Source organism: Canis aureus, chromosome 7, assembly GCF_053574225.1.
Source record: "Canis aureus isolate CA01 chromosome 7, VMU_Caureus_v.1.0, whole genome shotgun sequence".
NCBI lineage: Eukaryota > Metazoa > Chordata > Mammalia > Carnivora > Canidae > Canis > Canis aureus.
Genome location: NC_135617.1, coordinates 25,914,640 through 25,930,877, shown reverse-complemented (window position 1 = coordinate 25,930,877; position 16,238 = coordinate 25,914,640). Strand labels below are relative to the sequence as shown.

Below are 16,238 nucleotides of genomic sequence, written 5' to 3'. Positions count from 1 at the left end.
TCTAATTTTTCCCCAAAGAGCTTTTATCCTAAACAATTGTCTTATTGGTACCTATGGAAAGGCCAAATTGAAAAGTAGATACAAAGGATGATGGCTAGCCTTAGGGACTCTCTTAATAAGATGAAAGAACAGAAATCAAGCATAGCACAAAAATTAGAGTCCACATTATAATGTAAATTCCCCTTCTCTACTCTCTCATACAGCCTCTTATGCCCACCTACCTGTACCTGACCCTCCAGGAGATCTTTTATATCTGGGCCCCTCGTTTAACCTCCATTTCAAAATCCAGCCCAGGTAGCCCGGGTGGCCCAGCAGTTTAGTGCTGCCTTCAGCCCAGGGCGTGATCCTGGAGACCCCAGATTGAGTCCCAATTGAGTCTCTGCCTGTGTCTCTACCTCTCTCTCTCTCTGTCTCTCATGAATAAATAATAAATAAAATCTTAAAAAAAAATCCAGCCCCATTGCTCCAGCAAATTCCCTTAGATACCAAAACTCCTCCAACTTCATACCTTAAATACCCAGTTGCCTGTTTTGAAACACCTTTCTTTACAAGATTTATAGAGAGCACCCTCGTCTGATTTCTAGCCCCAGGGTATACAGGTTACACAAGTAAATATTAAAAGTAAAGAAGTGAATTTAGCAGAAGTACCAGAGAGTGGTTGTAGAGCTCACTGTGCTATGTTTCTTACAATTCCTCCTACTTTCCAGGGCTCTGTAATCACAGAGTGACAACTTAAAGCCTCCCTATACAAGGTTCTTTGTGAATGTATCCTGGACCTCCACTGCAAAAAAATCCATATCCCGTGGACAGCAACAGATCTTCTAAACTATAAATCCCTCCTAGAAGACCCTACCAAATTTAGAGAGGAGTTGGAAAGTTCAGTGGTCAATCACAAGCCCACTCACAGGGGCCTAAATTGGCTGTTGAGGGGTGTTCTTCCCAACCAAGATTATACTATAACCATCAGACAAGCCAGATGGCTCCCAGGGAGACTCTCCCCCACCCCAAGGAAACAGATGACCAGAAACTCTTTCAGGCCCTCTCTCCTACAAATAACCAAGAAATAGTTCAGCTGGAGATTGATAGGGACTTGATAAGAGAAATATTAGAAGTTTTCACCCTAAAATGAAATGGTCTAAGATTGAGTTATGCATTCAGAAAGAAGAACATCCAAAGGCCTTTTGTTAAATGCTTTATACAGACTTCTTAAAGACATTAAATACATTAAGCCCTAAAGTTCTAGAACAAAGACATTTTCTGAATTCCCATTTTATTTGTAATGGAAGTCTTCCTGATATAAAGAAACAAACTGAAGATAATTTAATTGAATGGGTAGCTCAGCCCCTCGATATTCAGGCTGCAATCCAGTTCTTTAAAGAATTGGAAACAACTGTCTTTGTCTTGCAAATCTATACAAAGCCAGAAATGTGGTTCTAGAAGCAATTTAAAGCCTACTATTCTCACTAATCCTCAAGCCCCTATTCATCTCAAAATTCTTATAGGTATTGCAAAAGATCAGGAAATTGGAGACACAAATGTCTTACACTTAAGGAAAGGAAAAATTTAATTAGTAACTAATGTAGGGGTGCCAGCATGGCTCAGTTGGTAAAGCATGTGACCCTTGACCTTGGAGTCATTAGTTCAACCTCCACATTGGGCAGAGAGCCTACTTAAACAAAACAAAACAACATAGTAATTAACTTAAACCTCTGATAATAGGCAAATATACCCTCAAAACTCCTACTGTGAGGGCAGGCCAGGTCCAAGGACCTGGGGAACAGGAGGGGGAGGTCCCAAAGGACCAGCCAGAAAGGTCCTTGGCTATATGAAGGATAGAAATCAAACCTGAGCCAGCAGGAAGTGAGAACAGTTTTATTATATGAATAGAGAGCAGATACTGATGGAGAGTCTGGGAGACTCAAAAAGGAAAAGGAGAATGACTTTTGTTTTTGCTTGGGGTCTGGAGTTTTTATTGAGGACAATCATCTGCTCTATGTGTCTTCTTGGGCACAGAGGAACTGGTTGAACAAGGATGAGTGTGCAGATGTCCTCCATAAGTCACTTATGCCCTAAATCCAGGGGTCTTTGTGTAAGGGTGTCAGTGGTCTCAGAAAATGTATGTGATAACCTTACCTGGTCACTCCTTAGATGTTATCTATTGTGCTGGAAGTCTCAAAAAAAAAAAATTATTACCTCCTTGACCTTTATGAGGAGGACATACATTAAGGCAGGGTTGCAGGTTCTAGCAAGAATAGAAGCAGGAAAAGGAGCAAAGAAAAAAAAAAACAGCTTTTTTTCTTTGGGTCTCTTCAATTTCCCTCTCTCACTATCTTGGAGAAAACTTGGATAATTTCTGTGCCTTTGTCATGTAGATTTTCTACTTCCACTTTCTCTTGGAACTAAGAGCCAGTTTTTGAAATGCAAACTTTAGGGAGAGGTTTCTCATTAGAAGAAACACAAAGGGGGCAGGTATTTAGAAAGTGGGCTAATAAAAAATCTTGAATGTATTCTTCACAAATATTAGTAGAAAAAGTTTTAGCCATCTAAGGAGGTAACCTTAATTTATCTCATCTGCCAGAAACACAGCTTGGCTCCAACTTCTCTTTTATAAACCAGTGAGTTTTGGGATGCCTGGGTGGCTCAGTGGTTGAGCAGCTGCCTTTGGCTTAGGGTGTGATCCTAGAGTTCTGAGATCGAGTCCAACATCAGGTTTCCTGCAGAGAGCCTGCTTCTGCCTCTACCAATGTCTCTACTTCTCTTTCTGTGTCTCTCATGAATAAATAAAGAAAAATCTTTATATATATATATATATATACCGATAAGTTTTGCATTATTATGCCCATCTCATAGCTAAAGTTTTATTTTATTTTTTTAAAAGATTGTATTTACTTATTTTAGAGAGAGAGAGAGAGCGCGCGCATATGGGCAGGGGGAAGGGCAAAGAGAGAAAGAGAGGATCTCAAGAAGACTCCTTGCTGTCTATAAGGTTATGTGTGTCTATGCATGTATACACATGTTATAGATGTGTGTTATTTTTGTTGCTAAAATTAGTTTGTAGGAGAGCTCTATTTAATCGGATTAAAAACAAATTCTTCTAAGCAATTGTTGGGAACAAATTATGTACATAGATATAAGTTGGATAAGAATTATAGATAAATTTTTTAGCAACAATTATATTTTAGGGTATGTGTACTTAAAAACAATGTTCCAAATCTCTTTGGTAGTTTGAAACTTTAGTTTTGCTAAATTAAAATAAATGATGAGATATTTGTTGAATATCTAGATCATTTCCAAATAATATAAAATAGTAATTATAGAAAGAAAAATTATACCTCTATAGAAATTATAACATGTGGATATCAAATTTTAGTCCTGGGTATCCCTGGGTGGTGCAGTGGTTTAGCGCCTGCCTTTGGCCCAGGGCGCCATCCTGGAGACCCGGGATCGAGTCCCACGTCGGGCTCCCGGTGCACGGAGCCTGCTTCTCCCTCTGCCTATGTCTCCGCCTCTCTCTCTGTGTGACTATCATAAATAAATAAAAAATTAAAAAAATAAAATAAAAAATTAAAAAAAAATTTTTTAGTCCTGTTAACTCCAGTCATGGTGATTGTCTTTGAGGTTTTGGTATTTATGCTAAATAAATAAATAAATAAATAAATAAATAAATAAATAAATATAGTCATCAGGCTACAATCTCTAAATTAACATTTCCAATTTTCTCTCATCCTTTAGTTTGGAATCACTAAGTACTAAAACTGTCCTTCACCCTAAGGTCCTGCAAACTGAAGCTTGACACTTGATATAATTTTCAGAGAAATTGGGGCTCTTTGGTGGCTCAGTCGGTTAAGCATCCAACTCTTGGTTTCAGCTCAGGTCATGATCTCAGGTTTGTGATACCGAGTCCCAAGTCAGGCTCTATGCTCATCTCCGAGTTGGCTTGACTTTCTCTCTCCCTCTCCCTCTGCTCCTCCCATCCCCCATGCTTTCTCTCTCAAATAAATCATTTAGAAAATCTTCTTCACACTTGTTGCTGTAGGGTCTTCTCAGAACATTTACTGGTACACTGATGATATAATCAGAGGTATTCAAACTGCAAACCATGAAAATCTCTCAGATTGTTACCGCCTCCCCTCACTCCATCTGAAAGTGCTTCAACCCTGACACCTAGAAATCTTGACTGGCTGTCCTCTGGGCTCAGAAACTGATTTATCATTTTCTCTAATCATTAACCTTTGCTTTTCCTTTGTTTCTGCAGAAACAGTTCCTGTTAATTACCTGATTCCTTGCACAACATAGGCCTAACTTTGGGAGCCCACCTAGACTGCCTTCTGAAATGAGACCCAAGTGTTTAACTACTGAACTGGCCAATTTTCAGAACTAAGAGACAGTTTCAGTAAGATGGAGCAATTCAAGCTTTTTTTTTTTTTTTTTTTTTTTTGCAATTCAAGCTTCTTGGTCGTGAAACGTATTTAAAGTTTCAAAGGTGAGACTGGAGAGCAGCAGAATTTGTTACCCCAAAATGTGTCTCTTAGCCTGTGGATTATCCTAAACTGGTTATTTTTAAGAAAAAGCTGACACGGGTAAGCTCTGAGAACTGAGTAGAAGTTACTTTTTTGTAAGGGACACATATTTATATGGGAAATCTGAGAGTGTGTCCCCTTCGTCCACTGTATCTAGAAGAAGGGGATGATTCAACCTCTAGAAACACTTATCAGTAGACTAGACCAGGACTCAAATGGTCATAAGAGCCATATCCTGGCTTACAGTTTTCCTGGGTCTATTCCATGTATATACAGGAGGTATACATATTACTAAACTTTGTTTTCTCCTGTTAATCTTACAGCAATTTAATCACTAGAACCTAGAAGGGCAAAAGGGAAAGCTTTTTTTTGATCCTTCATGCTACAAAAGGAATACTCTCTGATGGATTTCCAATGAGGTAAATGAGATACAGTGATTAAAACTTGGAAATAGAAAGGTACTTTCTACATCTCTCTTTGCTAATTTGGAGGGATACTATGAACTGACTCAAGGACTCTCCACATTCATGCTTGCAAGATTTTATTTTGCTTTATTGAGTGATTATTTTCACCCTGGTTCATTTATAAGCTTGAATAACTGAGGCTGTTTTATTTTTATTTTTTTATTTTTTTATTTTTTTATTTTTTTATTTTTTTATTTTTTCCGAGGCTGTTTTAAAAGCGTTTCCTTCAAGTGTTGTTCCTGTTTCTCATTCACATGTGGCTTTTCCTCCTGTGGAAAGAGAGAGAGGAAAAAAAAAAAAAAAGATCCAAATAGGCAATAAAAATATCCCTCCTCATTTAATTACCTGTCCATCTTCTTTCTGGGACAACTCAAGGACTAAAATCAATCCTCCTAAACGTGGGCCCTGTGTTCCGGAGCCCCTGGAATCGTTTCAGCATGTGGAGCAGCACCTGCCTAGGGTTTCCAACATCTTCTTCAGTCCCTCCACCGCTCCTCTCAAGAAAAATGTCTTCCTTGTCAAAATGTGGCATGTTTGTGACCGATGCCAATAGAGCGTCGAAGCCGCGCTCCTTCTTTGTGCCCGTGGGCACGGCAGGGGTTCGCAGGCTGGGGCTCCTTTCGCTTGGACCGAACCCCACGCAGACGGCAGCCCTCAGCTCGGAGTTCCGGGAGGCGCCTGCCTGGGGCCGGCGGCCCAGCTCTTCGGGGGAGCGCAGGTCGAGCCGCGGGAGACCAAGCAGCAGTGCCCGCGCCGCGGCCTCGCCAGGACAGCCTGGAGCATCCCCTCCCGGTCGGTGCCGGGGGGCCCGGCGCCCCGCCGCACCCAGCTGAGGCTCCAGCATTTCTGGGCCCGGAGGCCCCGGCGGCCGCTGCTCCCGGGCCGGGAGACCCAGCGGCTCTGCGGACTCGATCTGCAGCGCGAGGTGGAAAAGCCGCCTTGGCCACCGCTGGGTCGGCGGCGCGCGGGCGGCGGCAGCGGCCCCGGGACGGAGGACGCAAGCAGCGCACGGCTGCCGGGCTAGCGAGCCATGGGCCGCGGTCGGGGGAGCCCGGGCTGGCCTCCGCCGACGGGGCTGGCGGAGCGGAGCGGAGCGAGCCTTAGTCCGGCTCTAGTCCTGCGGACCTTGTCGGCCGCGGGGGGCCGGGGAGAGAGCCCGGGAAGCGAGAACAGAGGCTCGAGAGCTGCAGGCTCTCGCCGCCACCTCCTGGCCTGGCGCGCTCTCCTTGCATGTGGGGGTGGGGGTGGGGGTGGGGGTGGGGGTGGGGGCCCGGGTGCGGTGGGTCTCTCCGCCCCGGGTCGGAAGGACCTGCCCGGCCTCACCCCCCAGCGATCGGTTCAAGCAAGCGCCGCGCTCGCTGCATCCCTGGCCCGGCCCTCTGGCCCGGTTAGCAGGCATAACCCAACTCCCTTCCTGCCCCTGGGCCCTGCTATTTCAAGAATTCTAGTGAAAAAATGTGCACCGGCGAGATGCAGGCTGGGGCAAGCGGGGCACCTTGCGAGCAGGCAAGCACAGGTGGCCTGGATGCAAACACATCTTTCCCCTAAAGGTTTCCCCAGCTTTATTGATCGCAGGAGTGGGTAGGGGGCTATTCCTATCTCTCGGATTTACTCTGAAACAGAGCCTCTTGGGAGTGAAGTCCATATGATTATATCATGTTCATAGTCGCGCTGTGTCCAAAATGGGCAGGGGCACTCGCTGCTCAGACACTGAGTTCCCCAGAGAGGAGCATTCTCTGGGCCCTAGGGCTTATTCTTGTTGCTCAGTGGAACAGGCCTCCGAAATCCCCCAGGAACTTCTCAGTAAGTAGGTGTGTGTTTATGTATGTGTATATGTATGTATGTATGTGTGTAATGAGTCCCATGAACTGACAGCTTGGTATATAGGAAAAATCCGGCTTAGGTACAAATAAGTCATGTACTTGTTGATACACGTCTTCTATGGATAAGAATGAGATTTCTGAGATCTCCAAGACAATGTCGACCTCATAAGGGAGAGTATTTCCAATCCTTCTCATTTAATTAAAAATCTGTACGTTGTTAAGATTCTGTAGACGTTCTAAGTAGCACTTCAGACTTTTGTGTTCTGAGTTGAATCTATACACATTTTCATAAGAGAACACTCGTCATGTATATAATGCCTTTGCAGGTGACTCATCACACCTGTAAGCTTTTTCAAGCTAAGAATAGTTTTTTGTTTTTTTAAAGATTTTATTTATTTATTCATGAGAGACAGAGGGGGGGGGGGTGCAGAGACACAGGCAGAGGGAGAAGCAGGCTCCATGCAGGGAGCCAGACGTGGGACTTCATCCCGGGGTTCCAGGATCAGGCCCTAGGCTGAAGGCGGCGCTAAACCGCCGAGCCACCTGGGCTGCCCAAAGAATAGTTTTTATGCACCTGTGATTTTCCCAAACCAAGCAGGGCCTGTGCATAGTCAGTAAATGATGATTAATTACACCCCTCGCTCCTAGTCCTTCCATTTCCTGTAGGCTCTGAAATACAGAATAGGGAGGGAGAGCTCAAAGATAACAGATAAAAGTGAAGCACTTAGTTGTTCATGCTGGGGGACATTTGCAAGACCTTAATAGTGCTCAGAATCAATTTGCTAATCAAATCTCCTTCATTTTAGGGCTATCCTGGGCAGGAGGTGGGAAAGATGTACATTCTCAGGGTATTTTTTAAATCAGTATTTGGATATATTTCTCTTTTCCTGTATTTTCCTTTTCTCCCTTTTTCTTTCTTTCTGTAGATTAGGTGTGATATAAGTCCTTATAACTGAAGTGAAAATATACTTTATTAACCTTTTGGTATCTTTGGATTTACTGGTACATCTGGCTCATTTCATATTTCTCACTTTTTATATTTGCACTGTCATCCTAAAATAACATAAATTGGAGAAACATGGTTTTGGATATCTAAAATACTTCACTTGGGAAAGTGAGCTGCAAATATTAAAATCTATTAGCTGCCTTAATTATTGCTTTTTTAAAAAAGATTTTATTTATTTATTCATGAGACAGAGAGAGGCAGAAGCATAGGCAGAGGGAGAAGCAGGCTCCGTGCAGGGAACCCAATGTGGGACTTCATCCCAGAACTCTGGGATCACGCCCTGAGCGGAAGGCAAACGCTCAACTACTGAGCCACCCAGGCGTCCCTAATTGTTGCTTTTTCAGCTATCAGGGATGCTGTACTTTTTAAAATATTTATTTATTTGACACAGAGAGTGAGAGAGAGTACAAGCAGGGAGGGTAGCAGTTAGGAGGAGAGGGAGAGGGAGAAGCAGGCTCCCTGTTGAGCCGAGTGGGATCCCAGGAACCCAGGATCATGACCTGAGCCAAAGGCAGCTTCTTAACCAACTGAACCACCCAGGCACCCCATCCGTGATACTTTAAAAAATATCCCCACTCCTTTGAATGTACTCCCCAGACTCTTCCATAAGTACATATTTGAAGAACTTGTCTTAATATGTAATATCAATATACATGTTGTACTAATATTTTAGCTGATACTGTTTTTCTTCTCTCTTTAAAAAAAAAAAAAGATTTTACTTCTTCATTTGGCAGATAGTGAGAATACAAGCAGGAGGAACTCCAGGCAGAGAGAGGAAGAAAGCAGACTCCCTGTTGAGCAGGGAGCCTGATGTGGGGCTCGATCCCAGGACCCTGGGATCATGAACTGAGCTGAAGGCAGACAGTTAACCGGCGGAGCCACCCAGGTGGCCCCGGTACTGTTTTTCATAAGGGGTTCAGTTGTGCCCACTCACCTTATAGAATGGCACTCAATACACATTGCTATCACTGAAGCATTTCAAAACATTCATTCTGGACAACATACTATCGAGAACATTTTCTGCAGCGCCTAGAAATCTCTGGCAGCACACAATAGGAATTCTTATTTTAAATTCTTGTACTAGAAGGATACACATCACTTGGAATGATAGTGAAAAGACTAGGTGCCTGATCAGTATCATTGCTTCTGAATTTGTGTAGACCGTTCAGTTTTAAGAAAGATAAGCATCTTGTCTAATTCTCAATTACTGACATCATATTCGTTTTATTAATCTGAACATTAGGAGTTGGCTTTTTGTAGTACCCCTTCTACTGTTTTGTTCAAGTGTCACCTATTCTTCCTTCCAGGTTGTAAATAAACTATGGTTGAGAATATCATCTCTATTTTCAATACCGGGGGGTGGGGGATGCTGTCGGATTTATAACAATTCTTGATAACCTTGTTCTTTTATCTTAGCACCCATTTCCCCTCCTCCGTTGTGATTTTTAATGGAGTTCTTATTGCTGTTTTTTTTTTTTCTTGACCTACTTTCAAGAGCTTTCATATAGAGTGTGTTTTCAGTGATGGTGATTCCTGTAGCGTGTAGGAGAAAGTCTTAAATCACAGAACCAGATTAGTTGTCTATCGCTTATTCTAGAAATGTCTTCGTGGTTTTAAAAAAAAAAAATCATCTGGTTACGACACCCACAATTTCATAGAGTGAAATCTCTTAAGCTTGCTTTTTCGTGAGTTCGCTCCGTTTTCCCGACTGAGGATTTGAACCTCCTTCCGCTCTGATCTAATTGTTATTTTTCTTTGTTGCCTCCGCCCCCTAGAGATTGGGTTTCCAGGGGGGAGAGGCGTTCTCGGCTGGGGCTGAGGAGGAAGGAGAGTCTAGTGGGATGAGATCTGGTGCCTCGAGCACTAGATCCCTCCTCCCCTCCCCCGCCCGGTGAGAAGTCAGACAATTTTGACAGTTCCTAGACCCGCTTTGGCTCTCACGCTCACGGTCCATGGGTAGGTTTCACCTTCTCCCTTTCCCCGTGTCTCTGCCCTGCCTACAGGCCAGCCGCAGATGCAGCCATTGCCCCAGCCCGCCCAGGGCTTTCTCTCACCCGTCTTCTTGGGGAACTGGGGCATACGTCCGTAGAAGACTTCGGGGATTGGGGAAAGCCACGCCGGAATCGGGACACTGGAGAGCGCTGCCCCTCCCCAGGCTTCCCCCGCCCCCCCGTCGCGGCGCCCACGTGACCGAGAGCAGGCCTCCACGGGCCCGCCCCTTTCGGCCGCTGCAGCCCGCTTCCCGCTCGGGGTAAGTGAACCGCGGTTTTCCGCGCCGCCCCAACCCCGCCCTCTTCCTTTCCCCTTCCCTTCACCTCCCTGGGGCTCCCTCGCGCCACTCTCCCGGCGCCCCCATCCTCCCCACCGGGCCCTTTGTACGTGCTCGGCGGCGTGCGAGCGCGCCCGGCACGTGACCCCGCCGAACGTGGCATTGTGTTATCACGTGACCCAGGTGCGTACGCGACGGAGCGGGGTGTGAAGATGGCGGACGAAGAGGCCGAGCAGGAGAGGTTGAGCGGCGGCGGAGGCGGCTGCGTCGCGGAGCTGCAGCGCCTGGGCGAGCGGCTCCAGGAGCTGGAGCGACAGCTGCGGGAGAGCCGCGTGCCGGCCGTGGAAGCGGCCACTGAGTACTGTCAGCAGCTGTGCCAGGTGAGGGCGCCCGGGGTCCCCTCCCCCTTTTCCCCAGCCAGAGGGAGAAGAGGGCGAGCGAGCGCCTGGGGGCCGAGCGGTGGTCGTGCCTTCTCTGGCATCGTTGGCGCCGCCGCCCAGGCGGGAGCGGGACTACGAGGAAGGCGCCTTTGTGTGCTGCCTGCCGTTGTGGCGGTTGTTGTCGGCAGCTCCCAACTGGGGGAAGGGAGTTGTGGTCAGGGCGGAAAATCCCCCTCCCCTTTCCTCCCCTGAACTCGGGACTGCGCGGTCCCCGAGGCCGAGGAGATGGAGACCGCCGAGAACCGGAGCCCTCTCTGTCGCACGGAGAGGGTAAGGGAGGAATGGAGGCCAGGTCCTCCTTTTCCTCCTCCTCTTATTGTGCACTGGGGATTACCGCGCCCCCCGCCTCTGCGCCTCTGGTCTCCCACTCCGACGGGCCTCCGCCCCCACTGGTTTGATTCCTTTGCTTCCCCCTGCTTTCATCCGTCCCGCCCCCGGCCCCGTCCTCGCTGTCTCCCGGCCTTTGTTGTTCGAGTTTCGCCTTGGGACTGAAGGGGCCTTTGTTGACGTTCCGAGGAACGGTCCCCGCCGACCCCTTCTGGCTGCCCGAGATGTTCGGGGGTGGGGGGCGCAGAGGTCGTCCCTTCTTGCCTTTGCTGGCTCGGTGCACCGCCTCCACGGTAAAGGTTGCTCTCCTCGGCAGAGGAGAGGAGCTCTCCCTGTATCCTACGGTCGAATGTTCTTGTGGAGCGGCTTTCCGGAGTCCGCTTCTCTCTTGCTTTCACCCTTCAAGGAGTACGGTTCCCTGTGTCCTTCCTCCCCATCTCCCCCAGCGCCCCTCTCACTTGGAGCCTTCCCTGTTTGGCCTCCTGGTGGAACAGGGAATTGAGGTTCTTGTGGAACCTGTGCACAGGTCAATTTTCAGACCGTTCCTTCCTTTTCCTGCACAAGGACACTCACTGCTTTCCAGTAACTGCGTTCTGACCAGCATTTGGAATGTTAAAAACGCTGCTTGGTAGAAATCGGAGAGTTTGGGTCTGCATTTAATGGACGGGATCACAAAATCTCCAGCTAACGTTGGAAATTTTAAGGAGTTGCTACTGGATGTGGTGAAGATTTTGGTTGGATTGTCGCCCCGAGGAGGAAAAAGACAATTTATAACAGGTCACATTTAGAGGTAACTTGTGGATGTATCTATCATTCTAGAGAAGCTGTTTGGGAAAGATACTGAGCTTAAGGCCGAACAATGGGTTCTAACTATTTTAGAATCTCCGAATTGATTACATTTTCCCTTAAGTTTTAGTCTTCAGAAATCTTTCCTATGGAAGATCAGGGGATACTAGAACATATACAGACATTCTCCGTTAGTGTAGACAGGTTGTTGTCACTAATTATTTGGTAGTATTTCATTATCTTTTTAAAAACAAACGCACAAAAACTTTGTGAGATCAAGTGGTGACTTGTCTAGGAGTATATGCAATGTGAAAGAAAGCTCCACACTTAAGATAATAAAGGTCTGATGAATACCTGTGGCAAAATTAGAGAATCCTTATTCCAAAGAATAAGGAAATTTGCCGTTTTGACCTACCTTGGCAGGGCCAACTCGTTAATTGGTGTTATAAAGATTTTAATTAGAATACTTAAGATACCCATAAAAGGAAGTCTTTCTTTTATAAGTTAAGTCTGCTTTTTAGTCATTGAAAAGTATTAAAGTCTAGTTTTGCTGAAGGATACTTTTCAGATGGCAGTGTCCACTGATGGGTTTAAGGCTAATTATTGTAAATATTCTTGGCCAGCAATGTTTATAAGTGGGATTAATAATTCTGAGAAAATGGACTCTCGTGCAGGTTGGACTTTTTTGAGCATACGCAAGGTCATCAAGTTATCACTTTAAAAAGTATTTTTAATGGATGAAGCAGCATTGTATTTTTATCAATATGAACGGAATTCCTAGTGTTCCTTTTAAGTGATTAGTCTTATAACACGGAAATAGTTTTTATTGACCAGTGCTACAGGAAACAGTAATAAAACAAATACTGCGTTTCTGGATTTTAAGGTAAATGAAATATTTCATGCACTAAAATCCCACAATAATTTAAATGCATTTAAAAGTCTCCATTAATTGAACAGTTACAGAGTGTATCTGATATTTGATCCCCTCTAGAACGTATTCTGTTTTTCTTTTTTAAATGTGCTTGTTTTAGTGATCTTGTCAAATGGACAGTAACTTGAAACATAATTGTCTTTTTAAAATTGTATCCTAGCTATTATTACTTAACATTCTGATTTGAGTTGAGCGAAGCAGTGGTTAACAAAGAATTTATTGGAGCAATTTAAAAACTGCTTGAAATGCTAGGAGCCAGAACTTATGTCTTGTTTCTAACCTTGAGATTAGGTTTTTTTTTTTTTTTTTTTGTAAGCTTTCTCTGGGAAAAACTGGGATATTTATATGCTTCAAAAAGGCAAAGATGAACATACTTGTCAGAGTTGTTGAGCTTCAGACTTAATATTCTGTATGTCTTAACACTTAGTGCTTGTAGTAATCCTTATTGTTGTATTTATTTTTAAAAAATCAGTTTAAGAAATGAACTAGTTTGTATTTTGAATTTTTACCTCAGTAGAAGAGGAATTTCTGGAGAATGTAGTGAAACCTACAAAAGTAGAAGTTGCTTATGCATCCTAGTTTATAAATTTTCTTTCTTTTTGAATGAAATACAATGTAACAGATTTTTTGAGTTCTAGAAATAAAATAGAAATAAAAGACATTTTTTCTTACTGTTAAGAGTATTGTTTTGTTCTTTATATTGATTGGAAGTATGCTCCACTTTTACTTGTTTACCTGAACATTTGCTTAAAGCTTGAGTAGGAGGAGGATGAGTATAAGGGAGTGCCCTGTCAAGAATCTCAAATTTCCTTAAATCTTTACAAGCTAGCTTTAATCTGGGTAATGTAGTTCACTTAATTGATTTTCTTAAAATCGACCTAGAATAGGAATACAAACCAGATAACCAGAAATAATTTCTTGCATTTATTTGTGTCAGGACCATTACTATATATAAAAACTGATTATAGTTGGAACTTCTTGGACTATTTATTGTATTAGACGATGTCCATATTCACTTGCTCAACATTGCTATTGAATACGTACACTCTGGGCCAGGCAATCATGATCATGGTCCCTGGCTTCAAGGAGTCTACAGTCTCTGAAGGAAGGTAGACAACTAATTGTAGTAATCTGTGATTTGTATCCTTTGTTTAGGAGATCGGTGCGGTACAGTGGAAGGTTATTTTTTGGGGAGTTTAAACAGAAGCATTTCAATAGAAGAATTGTTCTAAAAGGATTTTAAAATATTTACTCGTTTAAAGGGGATCCCTGGGTGGCGCAGCGGTTTGGCGCCTGTCTTTGGCCCAGGGCGCGAACCTGGAGACCCGGGATCGAATCCCACATCGGGCTCCCGGTGCATGGAGCCTGCTTCTCCCTCTGCCTGTGTCTCTGCCTCTCTCTCTCTCCCTCTCTCTCTCTCTGTGACTATCATAAATAAATAAAAATTAAAAAAAAATAGTTAAACCATTGTACTATTTCAAGGATGGTTTGTCAGGGTATCATATTTGTTGACAGTGTTACATACATGGCTGGATGACTGATTAATACATGAGTTGTGACTGGTTTTGCTTATTTTCTTCTGGTGGCCGATAATTGTTTAAAAATGTTGAATTGCAGTTGGGAAAATGTGTTTGTATTTTACCAGTGCGTGCACATACACACACTTCATACTTTGATTCATATAAGCAGTGTTTCTCAACTGGCTAGTACTTTTTCCCTGGAAATTCTTTCTTCAAGGACATTTGAAAATATGTGGGGTGAGTTGTTTGGTCGTTGCAGCCTCTGAGGATGTGATACTGACATTTAGTGTACATGGGCCATGGATACTAAATTTTCTGAGGTGTTTAGGATAGTCCCACCCCATTGAAATATATCTCTCTGTCTGAATATCATATCCACAGTGTTCTTTTGAGAAACACTAAACAGAAAGAAAAATAACATATTAAGATTTTTTTATTGTTATGATCTTTTCATGTTAGGATAATACAGTTTTCACGTTAAGAAATGTAATTAATCTGGAACAGGTCCAGGTAAATGCTGTTCAACCATATTTAAATTCACACTGAGCTTGAGAGGTCAAGAAAATTTCTACTTCCTTAGTAGAAATTACAAGCAATTACTTAAACAATTACTTAAACAATTCACTTTTAGTGGGGTAAGAGGGTAGCAATTTCAGCATACTTAATTTTCCTGATTAAAGCACATATTTGACCTTTTGATATAATTAAAATTCTGTACTTTTAAGAAAGCATTTAATGCAAAGACTAGATTTAGATGTTAGAGGATATAAGATACAGAAGACTCTAGTAGTATATAAAATAGTAAGATTTATTTATATATTTTTAAGATTTTTATTTATTTGACAGCAAGAGAGAGAGAGTTCACAATCAGGGAAAGCAGCAGGCAGAGGGAGAGGAAGAAGCAGGTTCCCTGTGGAGCAGGGAGCCCCTACAGGGCTCAATTCCAGGACCTTGGGATCATGACCTCAGCCAAAGGCAGACACTTAACCAACTGAGCCACCCAGACACCCCTAAAATAATATGATATAAATAAAACTTCAGGATGACAGTTGAGGTGTCAGAAGGCAGTGTATTTAAATTAAATACACATTAAATTTTTTATTCTATTTTTTAAATTGAAAATGTAGTGCATCTTTTATTCAGCAAAAAATGTATCTTCCAGATCATTCCATAGCTCCTCATGTAAATCTGTGGCTTTCTGTTTTAAACTGTGTAATAATTCCATGGTATGGCTCTGTTTAATCTGTTAATTATTGGTAGCTGTTTATTTTTATTATTTTATTTATTTTTTATTTATTTATTCATAGAGACAGAGAGAGAGAGAGAGAGAGGCAGAGACACAGGCAGAGGGAGAAGCAGGCTCCATGCAACAAGCCTGATGTGGGACTCAATCCCGGGTCTCCAGGATCACCCCCCGGGCTGCAGGCGGCGCTAAACTGCGCCACCGGGGCTGCCCTGGTAGCTGTTTAGAGAAATAAGTTAATTTTATGTATAGTAATTTCTATCAATTTTTCAAAGTAGGAGGTAAACATTTCTGGCTGGTCAGAGAAAGCTTTACTGAGATAGGATTTGAGCTGGACCTTAGTACTTTTATTAACTGGTGCTTTATTGATAAGAAACAAAAATCAGGGATCCCTGGGTGGCGCAGCGGTTTGGCGCCTTTGGCCCAGGGCGCGATCCTGGAGACCCGGGATCGAATCCCACGTCGGGCTCCCGGTGCATGGAGCCTGCTTCTCCCTCTGCCTGTGTCTCTGCCTCCCTCTCTCTCTCTCTCTCTCTCTCTCTCTGTCTGTGACTATCATAAATAAATAAAAATTAAAAAAAAAATCTCTTTAAAAAAAAACAAAAATCAAAGTAAAACTGTTAAGAGCTACTGAGTAAATTATGTAGTTAAAATATTTCAGAGCATATTTTTGTTTCATCTGTTTGATACAAGTTAATTCTTTTATCTACATATTCTGCTTAGTTTTGTTATAGTGGCAATTGTTTTGAAAATGCTTACTTTCCTCAAAAAAAAAAAACTAGACTTTTTTCCTTTTGATTATTAGGGGATATCTTAAGTTAATTTTTAGGACACTTCAAATCAGAAGAAAGGATGGCTTGCTTATTAATTAGTGATAATTACTTTAGGTATTGAGGGAGTAACAAGTCA

The 16,238-nt window shown here is 43.3% G+C and overlaps 1 protein-coding gene and 1 long non-coding RNA gene across 9 annotated transcripts in view; one reads left to right on the top strand and one right to left on the bottom strand.

Annotated features, from left to right (window-relative positions):
* Positions 1-10,030, bottom strand: part of LOC144317161 (uncharacterized) — a 47,804-nt gene extending 37,774 nt beyond the window's left edge. For 2 of the 6 annotated variants that reach the window (XR_013383058.1, XR_013383056.1), the window contains exon 1: positions 9,868-9,996. This is a non-coding gene — a long non-coding RNA (uncharacterized LOC144317161). Of the gene's footprint in view, positions 1-9,867 lie in introns of all 6 variants that reach the window. The other 4 variants (XR_013383061.1, XR_013383057.1, XR_013383060.1 and 1 more) reach the window with 4 other exon arrangements.
* The window catches only part of ZNF292 (zinc finger protein 292), a 101,528-nt gene continuing 91,582 nt past the window's right edge, over positions 6,293-16,238 (top strand). Inside the window, exons 1-3 of one of the 3 annotated variants that reach the window (XM_077903151.1) lie at positions 6,293-6,787; positions 9,817-10,064; positions 10,266-10,462. In XM_077903151.1, coding sequence (XP_077759277.1) covers positions 10,295-10,462 — 168 coding nt within the window. In that variant the 5' untranslated portion in view covers positions 6,293-6,787; positions 9,817-10,064; positions 10,266-10,294. Of the gene's footprint in view, positions 6,788-7,918; positions 9,705-9,816; positions 10,065-10,265; positions 10,463-11,413; positions 11,640-16,238 lie in introns of those variants that run through there. The other 2 variants (XM_077903150.1, XM_077903152.1) reach the window with 2 other exon arrangements.